Below are 16,739 nucleotides of genomic sequence, written 5' to 3' on the forward strand. Positions count from 1 at the left end.
CGCACCTCGATGAATGAACGTAAAGAAACCTGCTTTTCCAGGGCCTAAACTTGTAAGGACCAGCAACTACTGATGACTCCCGCTTGTGTCGGTGTAACAGAGGAGTTTGGTTGCATCCAGCTCTCCCAGGGACAAATCGCACTGTGTCACTGTGTAATACACGACCGAACCGGTATACCGGCGCACAAATCCGGTTGCTGGTTGTTCCAACGATTGTGCACTATGCCCACCCAACCCCCTCGGAGACCAGCTGGAGCCTCTGATTTATTCGTGCGGGTCGTATAAATCATTCACGGCGCTGTCACGCTCACGTTCCCGCTCGGGTATGGAAGTCTCGCGCAAAAGGGCACCGTGATGTCTCGTGCGCTCTTTGTACACTATTGGTGGTTTATAAGAGGGCTTTTTACAAGTAATAGTTGCTTGAGACACGGACAACAATTTGCAACAGTTTAATGCGATGTTGGTGTGGTTTTGAGTATCTGTTTTTTGTAATTTCTTGAGGATGTACTTTGACACGTCAACCGCTCAAGTGAGTGCAAAATGAACACTTCGGGCTTCATGTTGACGGCGTGTTTCTAGCAACTTGTTTTCCTCCATGCTGGTGATGAATAATGCGTACATGACCCCCCCCCCCTTTCTACCGCCCATTCCATTTCGGAAGTACTCAGGCAAATGCCTTCTATCCTCCAACGCCCGAGTTTGCTAGGTTTTACGGAGAGCACACTCTACTGGAGAGCTTGCGGTACCCAAACCCGCACCCTATGTAGATCGCGTCACATCAAGCATTTGTTCAACAATACGTGTACGACCGGTTAAACTATTCCGCCAACAGGCGTAATGGATTCACGCGTCAACATTCGCCCCCGGATCGAACCGATCCTTGGAGCGAACGCGTTTCGGGGGAACCCCAACACCGCCAGCACTTCGTTCAAATTCCCAATGGTGCTTGGGCCATATGGCTTGCGAGACCATGCGCGTTGGCTTGCACATAGGGAGAGGATCGCCCTGAACACACACACACACGCCTAGCGCCAAATCGCGTTCGGAAACGTAAACAGTCTAATGATTGTCAAACGAAGATTTATAATCACCGCTCTTGGTAGGGGAGGGGGGGTCATGTTGACGAAGTTCCCGACACTCCCGCCAGCCCGATTGTGGGCGAACAGAGTCTCTTTCGGTGTCTCATGCGTAACCGTATGGTTTTGTGGTTTTATTTTTTTCTCCTTCACGAAACTCACCCCCAAGCAAACATACGCACACCCCCAAAAAATCGCTTTCCACCCCTCCCCCCCCTCATCCACAAAAGTAAAAAAACAAACACAAACTGCGCGCTCATCGGAACGACAGAGATGAATAAATAAAGCCACACTACATCCGACAGGGGGTTGGAAAGGATTGGCAAACCCCCTATGGCTGCAAGGGCGGAAGGGCATCCCGAGTTGGGCCGGGAGGGTGGGATGTTTTTATGAATGAATTGTGCTTCTTCGAGAGATCGTGTCTTCTTCCTGCTCTTTTTCTCTGTCTCTCTCTCTCTCTCTCTCTCGCTCGAAGATGAAGATCGAGTGTCAATGTGTTTGTTAAGTTGTCAGCTGCGATATCTGAGTGGGTTTTGGCTGTGTTGGGCAGCCGTCGCATTTCGTTTACGCAGCAGCATCCCGAGCATACACAAACACAAAGTGCGCACGCCGCGGGATAGGTATAATTTACGGTGTTAATTTCGGCACATTTTACAAACTGCCGCTGCATTATTATTTGTACTGCAGCGGTGATCGCAAATGGAACATGATCACGGTGGTGGTGGTGGTTGCGCTTGCCACTGGCAGGGAAATAATTTGCATTGGCCGAGTGCAGAAGCTTGGAGTTAATTGAATACCGGTTGGCCACACACACACACACACGCACCAGCGTGTAGACTCCGGTTTCCGGTGGAAAAATGTTTACTATATCCCCGCTGGAGGAAGGGATACGAAGAAATTGAAACCGTCGAAATTAATCAAACAGCACCGCGGGGAGTCCACCCTGGGGAGAGGTTTGCCAATCCAACCGCCCTGGACTGGGGACAATGGGTGATGTAAACCGATGGATGTCCAGGTCGATGCTTACCCAAAAGGTTGCCATCCCTCCCAGTGCTGGCGGGGTCTTGCGTGGGATGCTCCGCGTTCGTCGCTTACCGGTCGAGATCTGGTGAATTCGTTTCGAGAAGTAGTTGTTACCTTTTGGTCTGATTTCTTTGCACAAGAAGCCACTCCGAAACGTTTCAACGATCTGGAATCGTCAAACACACACACGTACACTCAGAATTGGCCATTAATGGAAGGGTGTGAAATCCGAAACCCGGGTGAACAGCACGAATTAGGCCGGCCGGTCGGTAGTGTGGCTGGAAGCCGTACTAATTTATGGAGTGTGCGAAAATGGTCGGTGAGTTTGATACAGCGTGATGACTAGTTTTCTTATCAGCTAATACCGGACCCCAGACATGGGTCATAAATTTGGAAAGGGGGGGGGTTTCAGCTTAAAGTGGACTAATGTTTTTTGTGAAGAAGTTTGGGACGATATTCATATTGCCGCGTTGTTCTTTGTGGACGAAGACTTAACGCAGAATCGCAGAAATTAATCTTCAGAACAGACTTCAGAGTTTAAGATATGGATTCATTTACATAAACGGAGATCAGACACGGGGCTATGGTATGCGGCGGTGTAGAGATCGTGCTTAATCTTTGAATGTGGATGATAAAACAACCATTTCGTTACCTCTTTACCCATGGTCGTAACAATTATCAGCACTTTAGTTTAGTAAAGCCGGAATGGAAGACTACAAAAATGACTTCTTCAGAAGTCTCGATATGTCAGCCGACAAACAAGCACTAATTTACATTCAAATTGCTTATAATAGTATCCCTTGGCACAGCTAGCAGGAATCTAGGTGCAAATCGCCCACTTTCAAGTCGCCGTTATGCAACTCGCCGGGCCTTAATCAGGATGACATTTCAATAGTTACTGTGTAAGATAAATGATTCCGTGTCGCACACAACACATCCGATAATGATAGTGGGAAATGACACAAAATGACATAGTTCACGCCACAGTGTTCCTGCTTCCCCGCCTGCTGGGTAAAAGCGAAAGATCACGCCGCGTTGGAATTCGCGGAATCATTTATTGTGATAATTATGATAATTATCGCCTGGCAATGACATTACCGGGCCACCGAGTCATAACAAGCGCGGACAAATCGTTACTTCTCGAGAAAGATCGCCTCCCTAGCCCAATCGTGGCAGCCCCGCTAGCGGATGACCTTTGGGGCGTAGAACAGTTGCATTTGGTTACATTTTAATTGGAAAAAATACGATCCTTCACGTTTGTAACACACCCTCGCCGTACACTCGCAACGATTGTAAATTTGTGCCGCCGATGCAATGTTGTGAGTAGTTTTATTTGCAACAAACTGCAACGTAGAGTGATCGCGATCTCGTGAAGCTTGTTGGCTGCGACGCGTGTGACACCTGCTGAGAGCTGCCGCACCATTACGCTCGTTTAAACGCAATCGCCTGGAACTGGTCGGACCGGGTAACGATGAAAAGGACTAATTTACGATCTAATACCTGTGGTCCAATGCGCGAGCTTTACGCATCGTACGTTAGCGGAGTGCTTCGCCGGATTAGCGGGTCGATCGATGGGTGAGAGGCTCGGGCCGAGACTGTGCCGATGGTTTAGGCTTTGGTGGGTTGGTGATTGATTTCGGATGACTCGCCTAACTAATGTCTTATCGCAAGCGAAACGATTCAACAAAAAGGGAATGGCTTGTGAGAGAGCTTCATTAACGCTTCCACTCAGGAAGGTTGCTGGTAATTTATCGATACTTAGAGGATTAAATTTATTGCGCAGAGATGATTGGGACACTTATTGGGTAGTATCCATTGGTGAACGACTACTACAAGATAGATGCAAGTACCACTAGGAGTATAAATGTGGAGAACTAGATGCGTTCATTTTCAAACCCGATCTTCTCTGATGCTCATCTCTGGGCTTCCCTCCAAAACTGCTTCCTTCTGCATCCTACAGCAAGTTTCTCTTCGATGCGGGCACGATAGCATGCAGCACACGAAATGCAAAACCCCGTATAACGTAACCTAGAAATTGAGCCGCTCATAAATTATAGTTCCGTTCCCTATTTTGGCACGTTTGGCGTCCTGACGGTTCGACGAGTCCGGTCGCGTTGGCACACAACGCCAGGGCGTTTATGCAAATCCTGCAACCCACTTGCTTGAACAGTGTTCTCCTTTTTTGCCCCCTTGTACAGTATCGCGTCATTTTGGGGTCGATTCTCCACTATCAATGAAGTTCTTCTACACCACGAGCATGTGGGTTTGAAGGTTTTTGAATGGAGCAGATGATGAATGGATGATTGTTTTCGGATGGACAGCTGTATTGGAGGAGCATAAATTGTCTTACTCACTGTTTGGAGATGAAGAGGGGTTGTTAACGTGTCGATTTATCAGGTTTAGCAATATAGCACGTGATCTGCTTTCTTGTGAAATTGGTGGCTTATGGCACATGATTCAATTGCTCCACGATTAAGCCGTTAACTGTCCACCGTAATAAGCATCCGTTAACACACCTCTAATCCTAGAAGCTTATTGCGTTTTAACGATCGCGTATTTCCACCCGGAAAGTAAATCAATTGCCGAGCTTCACGAACCAAAGCTAAGACGACTTTATGGACAACAGCCCCTATGTGTTTACTGTCGATGACGTACGGTGGTTTGGTCGGTGTGTTGTTTGCGTTACTTTCCATCTTTTCCGTGGTCCCAATAGAAGGACCACACCCACCCACGAACCCAGACGCTCTGCAGCTTCCCAAACACACCTGCTTATGTACGGTATATGCATACAGATATACACACACGCACATACCACAACCATTACTATAATCGCCCCAACGATCGACCCACACTCTGTCTGCCAACGTGGACTTGGTGGACGCTTAGCCGCGGCTTGGTGACTTCAACTCCGCGCAAGCAACTCTTGGAACTCGGAATACCGATGATCAGCGGGTATTGAGCAATTTGATCGAATTGAGCCGGTGTCTCTGACTCTTATCGTTGCTCCGAATGTGACTTAATTGTAGTTTTATAGGTACGGGAACTGTCTTCATCACCTCGTTTACACCGCCGTTTAATGTGGGGCTCGCAGCTGGAACTGGAAGTAGACCAGATTGCTTCGGCGATTCTTGAACTTAATCCTAATGAGTGTCTTCCCGCTTAAGAGTGGTTTTCATGTTTGTAGTGTCTTGATAGAGAGAGAGAGAGAGAGAGGTTTTTTCTTCTATTCTGGGAGTACGGTAGCATGTAAATACACACACACACACACTCTGCGGGGTGAGATAAGCCACCTTTTGCTGCCCCAGGTAACAACCATTCACAGAGGTGCAGCTTTAAAGGGAGCACGTTTTTATGCAAGATGACACTCACCTGAGGCACCAACCAGCAACGAACGATGCCGTGGTGAACGACGATGCACCCACGAGCAGTAAAAACGGTGTGCAGTAAAATGGACGGCATGATAAAGCAACCGCAACCCTGGCGAATGCCGCGAACGAAACGTTTAATGTTCGATAAACATTGAAAATTTATGCTTCCCCTCTGCATGTGTGCCGGTGGGTTCTCTTTCGGTGGAGCTGGCGGTGGGGAACGATTTTGCAGACACACCAGAGATTACAGTACGATTTTGTAACACCGGCAAACGAAACACAGAGTTCGTGTCTCTCTGTTCGTTTGTTTCCTTTTTGCTTGCGACCGAATACGCGCATACCGGCACCCATTCAAACCCGGGCTGGATGATGTTCGGTAATGAGGACCCGGCAGCTCTCGGGGGAGGAAGAAGTAGGCGTGTGTGCATGGTACTATCTCCATTCATGAATCTTACTTAGCCTCGTGCTTTGGCTTATTGAATGGGAATGGGAAGAAGACGAAAGGACCGAAAGCCTCCACCCATTCACAGAAGAAGTGGACGGTAAAAGACGGACAAACGCGCATTGCATTTGCGGTGCGACAAGTTGAAGGTGTGTAGTAGTAAGGTGGACTCTTCTGATCATGCGCGCACGCGCTGCTGCTGCTCTGGACCTGGAGTTTTGTCAACGACGACGACGGCGACGGAGGACGTGCCGCAGTGAATATAATCCGTGAGGCTGTCTGAGTGTCGACTATCTCCGGCCGCCGATCGTCGTTGGACTTTTTTGGAGTGCGGAGGGGGTTTGTTTTGGGGGAAACATTTCTTGAAAATTACGGCACGGAAAAAAAGGGTCGAGTGGTCGGTAATTGTCGTTTTGTTGGAAGGATTTCCTACACAATCAACAAAGAGTTTCGGGGCTTCTTGCTTGTTCCTTCCTTTTGCACTGCAGCACTTCAATCAACCTTTACATTGTTAAAGCTGGATAAAAATTACTCTAACAAATTTCCATTCCCCTTTCTGCTTCGCTCTCACAGTCTTACAGTATTCCTCAGCAACAGACTACGCCGGTGTTCGGTAGCGGCAGCTTGCTGATACGACCCCTAGCCACGCCGTCCGATCGCGGTACGATCGATGGCAAACATTTCACACCCCGGAAGCTGCAATCGCAACCACGCTCGCAACTGTTTATCCCCGAACAGTCGGCCGTACCGGCGACCGGCGAGACCGGATTCGGAGCGGCCGGAACGTCGATCGAGCTGGACGGAATCGATCGCAGCTACCGGAAGGTGAAGAAGATCGTTAAACACCGCCGGCGGTATCCGGCGGCGCCGCGACGAATCAAGCCCGGATCGGCCGGCTGGCCGCACCGGAAGCGTCGGCTGAATCCGCACCTCTTCACGCCGTTCACGAAATGGGGACCGTGCGACTACTACTGCCACCAGAAGCGGGAGCGGTACTGCATCGCCAAGCGCAAGTGTGGCAATCACATCCAGACGGAGGAACGGATATGTCCCAAGAACATGTAAGCAGTGTGGCCCTTGTTTCCAGATACACCTTCCTTATGCTCATGTTTGTTTGTTTGTTTGTTTACTCATCAGTTGCGTCCCGCTGCACATTCCACCGATTCCGACCGTCCACATCGAGGACACCAAAGAGGAGCATCATTCGGCGCTGCCGCTGAACCAGTTTACGATCGTCAACTTTGACGGGCACGTGCAGAAGCAGCTCCAGCAGCATGGTAACAAGAAGAAGAAGAAGAAGATCATCATCCAGGAGGAGGACGAGCTGGATGATTCCGACAGCGATACCGACTACGTCATACTGAAAAGTCCGTCCAAGTATCCGTCGTTTCACCGCAAGGAGGAGCTACTGTCGCAGATGATCAAGGGCAAACCGTTGCTGATCAATCTGGACGATTTCGATGATAAGCGCATTCTATCGCCCAGTCTGGCACTGGCCCCACACTACGATAATGGGTACGAGACGGCTTCCCATAAGTTTGTGAAATATCCTCGCCACCGTCAGCAGCAGCACCAGCAGTATCATCTGCCGCGAAGGCAACCGTCCAAGTTGAGCGATTACTTTGAGGATTACTACGACCATCTGTATCGAGATGGAACGGGATTCTCGAACCGCAAAGGGGAGGAGTATCCCGAATCGGACGACCAGGAAGATTGGCGTCCGATTGTCCTACTGTCGAACAGCAGCAAACACGCTGGATTGCAGCCGATGATGATGCACAGGCACGAAGGAGATGCCTTTCCACACACGACGGAGAAGCTGGCAAATGATTCCAACAGTACGCAGCGCTATCAACAACAGCTGCTGGAGTCCTTCTCCACCGCGACTACGGGCGTGGAGGAGGCTCGAACGGCTAAGCGTGAAGTGGATGACGATTCAACCGATACGAGCAGTTCGTCCAGTGAGCAGGATGAGGAGCAGGCCGGGAGGATGCTAAAGTCCGGCCCGGCATTGACACAGCGGCGAGCACGCGAGAAAGCCGTCTTCGAAATGCCGCGGAAGGTGGAGAACCCCTACACAAAGTGGAGCAAGTGGACCAAGTGTACGGCCAAGTGTACAACGCGAAGATTAAAGTAAGCCCGAGAGACTATTGATGATGCTGGTGGTGACGGAGATATTAATGCAATCTTTCTCCTCTTGTTTTTTTTTTGCAGACGCTGCCGCATCCCGTCCTTCTGTGGGAACGATGTCATACGAGAGATTGCCTACTGCTACACCGAGGGCAGCTTCTGCGAGGAGTGGATCGGCAATCAGCTGTACCAGAACAGCCGCAACATCATTCTGCCCCCACCGCCGGCACCACCTTCGACCACGACCACCACCACCACAACGACGACCACAACCACGACGACAACGCCACGGCCCAGCCGACCGCGAAGGCCACATCCGAATGGGTTGAGTCGAAGCGATACGGTCCCGGTGCCATCCACTCTGTCGGCCCAGATATTCTCCAACCGGCGGGGTCTGCTGCAGCCCGAGTACCTGCCCCAGCCGCTGACCTGCGGTTTGCCGATGGTGCGTGACAAGCCAAAGAAGAACTATCTCTACAACATGCTGCGTATAATCGGTGGAAAAACGAGCCGCCGGGGACAGTGGCCCTGGCAGGTGGCCATACTTAATCGGTTTAAGGTAGGGAAGGAGGGAAGGGAGCACAGGTGACCGGTATCCTATTCACTGATGGATCTTTTCTTTCTGACTCTCTCTTCGCTTTTCCAGGAGGCTTTCTGCGGCGGAACGTTGGTCTCTTCGCGCTGGATTCTAACGGCTGCGCATTGCGTGCGCAAACGGCTGTTCGTGCGGCTCGGTGAGCACAATCTGCAGCAATCGGACGGCACGGAGATTGAGTTCCGCGTCGAGCTGAGCATTAAGCATCCACGGTACGATAAGAAAACGGTCGACAACGATGTGGCACTGCTGAAGCTGCCGCGGGAAGTGGAACGGTCCAACTTTATCGGTTACTCCTGTCTGCCGGAGCGATATCAGGCGCTGCCGACCGGGCACACCTGCACCATCATTGGGTGGGGCAAGAAGCGCCATAACGACGACGCCGGGACGGACATACTGCACGAGGCGGAGGTACCGATCGTACCGAACGAACGGTGCCGGGCGGTGTATCACGACTATACGATCACGAAAAATATGTTCTGCGCCGGGCACAAGCGGGGCCGGATCGATACGTGCGCGGGCGATTCCGGGGGGCCGTTGCTGTGCCGCGATGCGACCAAGCTGAACAGCCCGTGGACGATCTATGGTATTACGAGCTTCGGGGATGGGTGTGGGAAGCAGAACAAGTTCGGTATCTACACCAAGGTGCCGAACTACGTCGATTGGATCTGGTCCGTAATTAACTGCGACGGCAACTGTCGAACGTGAGATCTGTGGCCCGGAATGCGAAACGAAAGAAAATCGAAGGAAAATGATTCTCTGACGAATTAATTTATTAGCACCGAGGTGGCATCAAAAGAAGTAGGAAAGGGACGACGGCATCGGATTGTCGAATGACCGCATACACACGACGAACAATGATCTTTGATAATTATTTATTTGCGAATAAGCCAGATTACTGTGTATAGTTTATTTACTGTTTAAATGGAAAAAAGAAATAAAGTGATAATTACAGGTTTACAATGTGATTGGTGTTTTGTCTTCTTGCGATCTTGTTAGTTAGAAATGAAATAGAAAATAACAGAGCTTTTGAAATAACGACGTTTCATTGCAAATTTGATTCGCACGATTGAAAAAACCTCTCCACCTCGCTGCCGATGCTAGCGCCGCACGGCATTGCAGCGGCCAAACTGGGAACTGCACAGAATCGCTGTCAGAGAAATGTCAAATTGTTCGCAGAAGTTTGTTTACATATGAAGCGAAAGTCGGTAAGAATTTTGCAAATTCTTTATGCAAAGAGTGCCACATTTTTGCGTTGTTCTTAAAATACGTTTCGCTTTCTTTAAAGGTTTTCTAAGCTCAAAGCATACACACGAACATGCCAACGTGAACACAGCGCACATTTATGCAGTAGAAAGTCGCCATCCACGACACGTCACCGAAACACGACACGTCATTTGCCGGGGAAAACAAACTGCAATTCGTGAAAAAGAGCAAAACTTGCAGCAGATGTTAGGTTTAAAACAGCTTTCGAAACATCTATAGATCATTGCATCTTGCTCGTTTGGACAAAATTACTGTGCGCAAAGCGGCATCCAGGCTCCAGCATGGGTCGTTCGGTGTTGTGCGAATCGTTCGTGGAGGATTATCTGCGTCAGCTCAGCCGCAAGGCCGGAGTCTGCATGGGACTGCTGGTCGGGCAACCGTCGGCCGGCGGAAAGGATTACATTGTCCACGCGAGCCGCATCACGGACGAAGAAACAGCGGACGATTCGCAAAAGCTAAACGCAACGGTGGCTGCGCAGCACGCTTTGGATGCGACCCGAATGCTGCCGGGCGGCATGTACGTGATGGGCATCTTTGTGATCCACCCGAAGAATGTGTTCCAAGAGCCGACCCTGCTGTCCTCGATCAAGTTCATCCTGATGAGCATGAAGGCAACGTTCGATGCGAACCCGCTGCTGATGGGCACGTGCGAGGAGCTAGAGAAGGGCGAGAAGCTGGTGCTGCACTATTCGTCCGGCAGCAAAGCGCACGTGTGCAAAACCGTTTCCCTGGCGGCGGAAAATCCGACCGTCCTGCCGTGCGACTGGAAGTTTGTCGAGCGCCTAACGACCTGGCACAAGCTGAACGTGTACTTCGAGACGGACGAGGTGTACCCGTTGAAGCAACAGGCCGACCAGGAACAGTACGACACGGAGGCAAACTTGACGGAATGTGCCAAAAAGCTGAAAGGGCAGCTGATGGATGCGAAAATTCTGTTCGATGGAGCGCCGAAGCTAGGCGCCGACACCGTGGAGGGTGTGCTGACGATGAAAAATCAAGATAAATTCCTGGCAAACGTTTATCTGCCGACGGTAGGTTGTGGCGCGTGGTACAGCAATCGTTCAGGTAGAATAATATGTTTCCCCATTTTCATTGCAGTCTGCCGAACTTACCGCGAGTGAGGCGAAAATAGAACAGTTCGAGGGTACGCTGAAATTCGACGGCATCGTCAGCTCACAGATTTACATCCACTCGCGATGCACGTTCGCTGAAGCGGAACGCTTCATCGTCACCGACATCGTACGGTCGCTGATGTCGCGCATTCAAATCCACTGTGATTCGCTGGTACAGACGGAGGACACGCCGCAGGACAAGATTACGCTGAACGAGCTGCCCCGCCGCGTGTACTTCCCGGTGCGCCAGGGTCCGGGCGGTTTTCCGGTAGAGTTCAGCGACTATCTGTTTCCGGAGGAAAGCGTCGAAACGCCGCTGGTGCGGATAAAGGAAATACTGGATGTAGGAGTTACCGCGAGGGATCTCAAGTGTACTGTCGAGCTAGTGCCTGCCGTGAAAGAGGATGAACAACGCCCGGCCGGGGAGGAGGAGGTGTGGCGTAAAACCAGCACGGAAGATGATTTTGAAGGTAAGCTTAATCTGCCGGTCGTCGGAGGGCTGGTCGCGGTTATCGTTTTGCTGATCGCTTTGCTGGTGTACTATTTTATGAAGTAAAATTAAAGCATGGATCTTTTTCATTGAGCCACTGCGTTTTCGAATTGTTCAATGAAAGAAGAAATCAACGGGATTAAAAATTAGGTAAAATCGCATGTATGAATGACATCTCAATGGAGGATGTCAAATAGTCTAATCTAATCGATGGGAGAGGGGGAAATAAAGAACCTTCTCGTAGAAACGTCATCGCAGCAGCCCGCGACGGACACTAAAATTGGCGGCCCTTTTACTTTGCGTTACCATCGCAACGAAGGGGAAAAGGCCAAATTTGTCAAATCATGCCATGTATCGGGTTAGTGAGTTTTTCATCCTCAGCAGCACCTCATCGATTCGTAATTTGGCGTGCAAAAAGTATCAAAAACGCAAATGGAGTATATCACTATTGATAACGATTCCATCCCGGAATCGGATTTACTGAAGCTGCACTTCGTGCTAAAGCTCTGGATCGCGGTAAACACCGAGCTGGTGGATTATCTGTGCTGGAATCAAGATCAAACCCGGCTCATCGTCAACGTGCCCGCAATGGTGGAACAATGGCGGACGGGCGATACCACCATTTTCCTGCTCAATCGCGTTGAGGACTTTTTGCTGATGTTGAAAATTAATGGCTTCCAGCAGTGCGCCACCGAGTCGCTGGAAGAGACGGAGCGGGCCAAACTAGGGACAGGCTGCCGGGTCTTTTGCCATCATCAGTTCCTGGGCAGCAATTGTGACTTCTTCAACCAGTGGCTTTGCTGGCATGAGGAGCGCGAGAATGATTTTGAGCAGAAGGTTTGCTGCACGCTGCCGAAAGATTTTGAGTGGCCAGTGGGCGAGGAGCTGGACGAGTTTCACAACAGTTGGCTGGAAATCATATTCGAGAAGATGAAGATCGAGTTGCACCTGCGCAATAGCATTTGCCAGCAGGAAAATGTGATCGTCGATATACCGCCAGAGTATGTGGACCAGGTAACGATGCCGGCACCGCACTACGGTGACGATATTGCTGGTAACTATGGCCCGGTGACTAGGGAAGAGTTGCAGAAGTTCTTTGGCAGCAGGCTGCCTATCTATTACGATCCCACCACGAAACAAGGTAAGTGATTTGTTGCTTTTAAATGAGTTGCATAAATTTAATTCTTTTTTTGTTGTTTTCTATACAAGAAAATGAGTCGATTATAGAGAAAGAAGAAAATGAACCAATATCGGAGGATAGCAAATGTTACGTAGTAGCAGATGCTGAATGCCAGCAGCACGCCGACCAATTTGCCGATATGCGGGAACTGTACGAGAGCATCGATTTCTGGGCGGATAATGACGGCACGGTGATCGAGTACCATGAGATACTGGACATTCCGGACGGTTCCGAAACACTGGGGTTGGAAATTAAGCATGAGGAGAAAGCTGATAAAGATCTAGCCACTCTTGCTACGGATGAAGAAACGATGCAAATGTCGCACAATATGTCCCAGTATCTTACGGAAAGCATGAAGTGTCTGCTTCCGCCGATAGATAGCGATTGAGCAATTGATTTTAATTGAAACGTCAGTTGAATAAGGATTCGTTCGATTGTTTAAATTTGTTACTAGAATACTAAATATTTCTGTAAATGTAAATGTAAATTAACTGCTTACAGGTCACTGCCCAACCAACTGCTTGTGATCGCATTTCACAACTTATAAATAGAATCAATTCATTGAACTTGACCTTAGATGCATATCTGATTAGTAACCATAACGACGTCGCATAGTAGCTCCACGCGCTCCTCCACGCTCGTGCAGTATCATATGTCGTTCCCCCTCGGTGTGTGCCCTTGTGAGCCCCCGCAATGGTCACGCTAACAAGGCTGATTATGATGAACGCGGAAAACCTCCACACATCGGTGTGCAATTTTAGTGTTTCGCAAATGGCGAAGGAAATCGTTAGAGAAGACATTACCGGCCTACTAAGATTGCCGGCGAAGAAGTTCAATTGGATTTAGATTACAGTGTGCGGCGGGCGCGCGCGCGTATTCGAACGATCGAGACGCATCGAGCGAGGTCTTCCAGCGCCCGGCATATCACCACCGACAACATGGCGCGGTATATCGGTACGCTAATAGCCGATGTGATTCAAGCCACGTAGCGCCAAGGAAGCGCAGACGGCAATGTTCGGCCAACATTTGTTTACATTTTCCCTTCCCGCGATACCGCACGGTTCGCGCGACAGAGAGGACATTAACCGGGAGGGCGCATTAGATACAACGTGCCGCAACGTGGTCAATGTCAGCGGTGTTCCTCTTCAAGTACGAGAAGAAGAAGCGACCTTCAGCAGGTTATGCGAAAAACTTTCGAATGTGTTTCGTCAGACAGGACCGAGGAAGACGACGATCGAGCGGAGCGCTTTCCCGGTACAAGCGTTTTGTTTACCATGCGAAACATGCGAAGATAGCAGCTCTTTCGGACCATCCGCGCAATCGCATCTCCCATGACGGGGAGAAGTGATCAGCATATTAGCGCAAAATTTCAAGGTTGCTGAGGAGAAGGCACGTTACATAAAATTAAGCGACACAGCTAACACAACTAACATGTATCCCCCAATGGTATGGTGCAAGAGACCATGCTGTGTCGCGCGTAATGTTGATTGCCGATTGCACCATTCGGAGGTGAGTGTTTGGACCTGCAAGCACCAAGCAACGATCAGGTGGAGTAAAAATGTTGACCCTATTCTTAACCAGATCAACATCTCCCCCAAAACGCAGCTAAACGAAATTGCGTTTCACACTCAGGCGTGAATTTGTTTGGCTTGATAGCTTAATTTGCCGCTTTGTCGAGGCTTCACAGCTTCACAGTGGAGTTAATCACAGTACTTGGGGCAAAAAATGGGAGTAGACGCAGAGAGACGGATTGCATAAAGCATGCAAAAACGTGTTATTTTCCGGTCTTTTTCCTTCAGTTGATGAGTTAATTAGTGACCAACAAACTGAACTCTGCTGCGGGCTCAGCCGGCGAACTGGGAAACGGAAATCCGCTTGCGTTACCTCCTGACAATGCTGCCACCTCCAAACTCATATGAGAACCTTAAAGTGATTTCAACAAAGTGAAAATTGTAGCTGCGAATAATTTAACTTCTGCATCGTTATTTACCGAGAAAAAAACAACAATGCACATTTGCTCGTGGAGGGGTTCCTCGCTTGACGCCAAGCACTTCACGGAAGGTTTGCATTGTTCTTCACCTGTTGCATCCTTCCATGCAAATTGGACTGAGACCAACTGACGGCTTGACTCTTGCTGGTGATTCCGGTGCGTTTATTAATTACTACCCTTTGCTACCCTACAACTTGAGCCAAACCATCGTCTTTGGAGAGGAAGTACACAGAGGCACAGAGGCGAGCGTGTTCTATTGGCCAGTTGTTAATTGAAATCACGGCACTTAATCGCGCCGGTCCGATGCAAATGAGCCTCCCGCTCCCCCTCCTCCCTCTCCCCCTGGTCACAATGTGCGATCACTAAATGGCCCCCCTCGTCCCGTCCCGTCACTCCACGTCGGCCAGTCGTCTTGTGGGTGGACAACGGTTGGGTGTTTTGGCGGCCCCCGTGTGTCGTGGGGATAAAATCTACGAGCTCTCCTCACAACACCCCTCACTGGGTCAGTGGGTAATAGTGGCCAGAGCAACGGTGTTGTGCCTTTTGGATGGCATTGGTTTGGTAGACGCTTGCGGCAGGAGAAGGGAAGCGTAGCGTTTAATATTCTTTGTGATGGGGGCTAGTTTATTAACCGATCTCTACGTGCTTCTTCCGCTGGACATCGCCGGTTATTAAAAGTGGCCACAATAATTATACAAAAAAACCACACAGAGGGTTTTGCTGGAGCAGAAGACGAACGATGGAACGGAGATGATTGGATTATATGGCACACGGTGGTGCTTTGGGGCTACCTTATTTTTGGCTCTAATTTTCCACACTTTTCGCCAATTCTGGGGTTGCCGTTTTGCTTTGGGGGTGGCTTTGGGGGGGATGATGGGAGGGCAGCATTGTTGTTTTGTGTCTTCCATTTCCGGTCCGGTTCGCATTTCTTCTCGTTAGCGCGATGGCACACTGACGAGATGACCCTGCCGGGCGAAGGTTGAGGTTGTGGGAAATATGTAATCAAATTTATCTTTTCTACTTAATTCCGCATATTTGCACCGTTGTGTTTGCCGTATTCGAAGGCTTTAAATGACGTTTTCGCAACAGACGTAACACATCATTAGACGACACACACACACGTTTTTGGTTTAACAAAGCGGTGTGGTAATGTATGCGTGGCTATCCTTTCCCAAGGGACAAGCAATATAAGGCTCAGGTTGAATAATCGTGGCGTTTTTTTTCAGGTCTACCACCCCCATTCAGTACTCCATTAAATTGAACTCCAGTTTTTTTAATGTAAAATGAAACCTCCTGGCCCGGATCTTGGAGCTTCATTTGTCAAACGTCGGGTGAAATTTGCACTCCTGATCCTTTGATTATAGTTTCGTGTTGGTACTCGGACAGCTCTTGGGTCCCGGGTGGAATGTTCTGCTGCTCCAGTGGGAGGCACAATGATTAACGAACCTGTGTACACACACTGCTGAACGGGGCCTTATGAAATGTGGTTTGGCCAACCATGGTGAAAGGTTTTTCGCGATCGTGACCGGAAGATAGGCAAAATAAAGAAAAAAAAAACGGTGCCAAAGACGCCCGAAACGCTCCACAAAGTGCAAAAAATAAGACTGAACCTCCCTCTTTTCTGTGTCTTTTCTTGGTGATTGTTTCCTATTAAATTCGGGATACAGTCACGTGGGTTGATTCTAGCGCGGCAAGCAACAAACCCATAAAACGGAAGGAGAATGCTCTTATTATGCTCTCTAAAAACGGGGCAACGGCTGCCGATAAGCGAATCGAGCAGGAACGTACCTGTAACGTGTTTGTTTTACGATTTCACCCCCCCCCCCCTGCCCGGAGGAGAGCCTACACATTATGACACCTTCGAAACAATGACCTCACGACGACCACGTGTGCTTGCTTGCCTGGGAGGGATGGAGTTTATGGCTTCTAAGGGCAACAGAGCCAACGATCCAGCCGTCCTCATGGCGGTAAAGTCGTCATATTTCAAAGGCGATCATAAATCGCACCATCACACTGCAGGCACGATCTGCGCTCAAAGGCAGGTCGGTCGCAAAGAATCGTAAATTC

At 49.6% G+C, this 16,739-nt stretch overlaps 3 protein-coding genes across 4 annotated transcripts in view; all 3 read left to right on the forward strand.

Moving 5' to 3' along the window:
* Nucleotides 1-9,602, forward strand: part of LOC120893606 — a 35,737-nt gene extending 26,135 nt beyond the window's left edge. For both annotated transcript variants that reach the window (XM_040295594.1, XM_040295595.1), the window contains exons 3-6: nucleotides 6,483-6,970; nucleotides 7,047-8,042; nucleotides 8,124-8,598; nucleotides 8,686-9,602. In XM_040295594.1, the coding sequence (XP_040151528.1) occupies nucleotides 6,483-6,970; nucleotides 7,047-8,042; nucleotides 8,124-8,598; nucleotides 8,686-9,342 (2,616 nt within the window). In that variant the 3' untranslated portion in view covers nucleotides 9,343-9,602. The remainder of the gene's footprint in view (nucleotides 1-6,482; nucleotides 6,971-7,046; nucleotides 8,043-8,123; nucleotides 8,599-8,685) is intronic.
* Nucleotides 9,603-9,791: 189 nt separating this feature from the next.
* LOC120893607 (protein odr-4 homolog) lies at nucleotides 9,792-11,595 on the forward strand. The gene is made up of 3 exons (XM_040295596.1): nucleotides 9,792-9,842; nucleotides 9,923-10,931; nucleotides 10,999-11,595. Exons 2-3 carry the CDS (start codon nucleotides 10,182-10,184, stop codon nucleotides 11,566-11,568), a joined length of 1,320 nt encoding a protein of 439 aa, XP_040151530.1. The 5' UTR covers nucleotides 9,792-9,842; nucleotides 9,923-10,181; the 3' UTR covers nucleotides 11,569-11,595.
* Nucleotides 11,596-11,841: 246 nt separating this feature from the next.
* Nucleotides 11,842-13,222, forward strand: LOC120893608. The gene is made up of 2 exons (XM_040295597.1): nucleotides 11,842-12,643; nucleotides 12,712-13,222. Exons 1-2 carry the CDS (start codon nucleotides 11,935-11,937, stop codon nucleotides 13,068-13,070), a joined length of 1,068 nt encoding a protein of 355 aa, XP_040151531.1. The 5' UTR covers nucleotides 11,842-11,934; the 3' UTR covers nucleotides 13,071-13,222.
* The last annotated feature ends 3,517 nt before the right edge of the window (nucleotides 13,223-16,739 follow it).

The sequence above is a fragment of the Anopheles arabiensis genome, chromosome 2 (genome assembly GCF_016920715.1).
Source record: "Anopheles arabiensis isolate DONGOLA chromosome 2, AaraD3, whole genome shotgun sequence".
Taxonomy (NCBI): Eukaryota; Metazoa; Arthropoda; class Insecta; order Diptera; family Culicidae; genus Anopheles; species Anopheles arabiensis.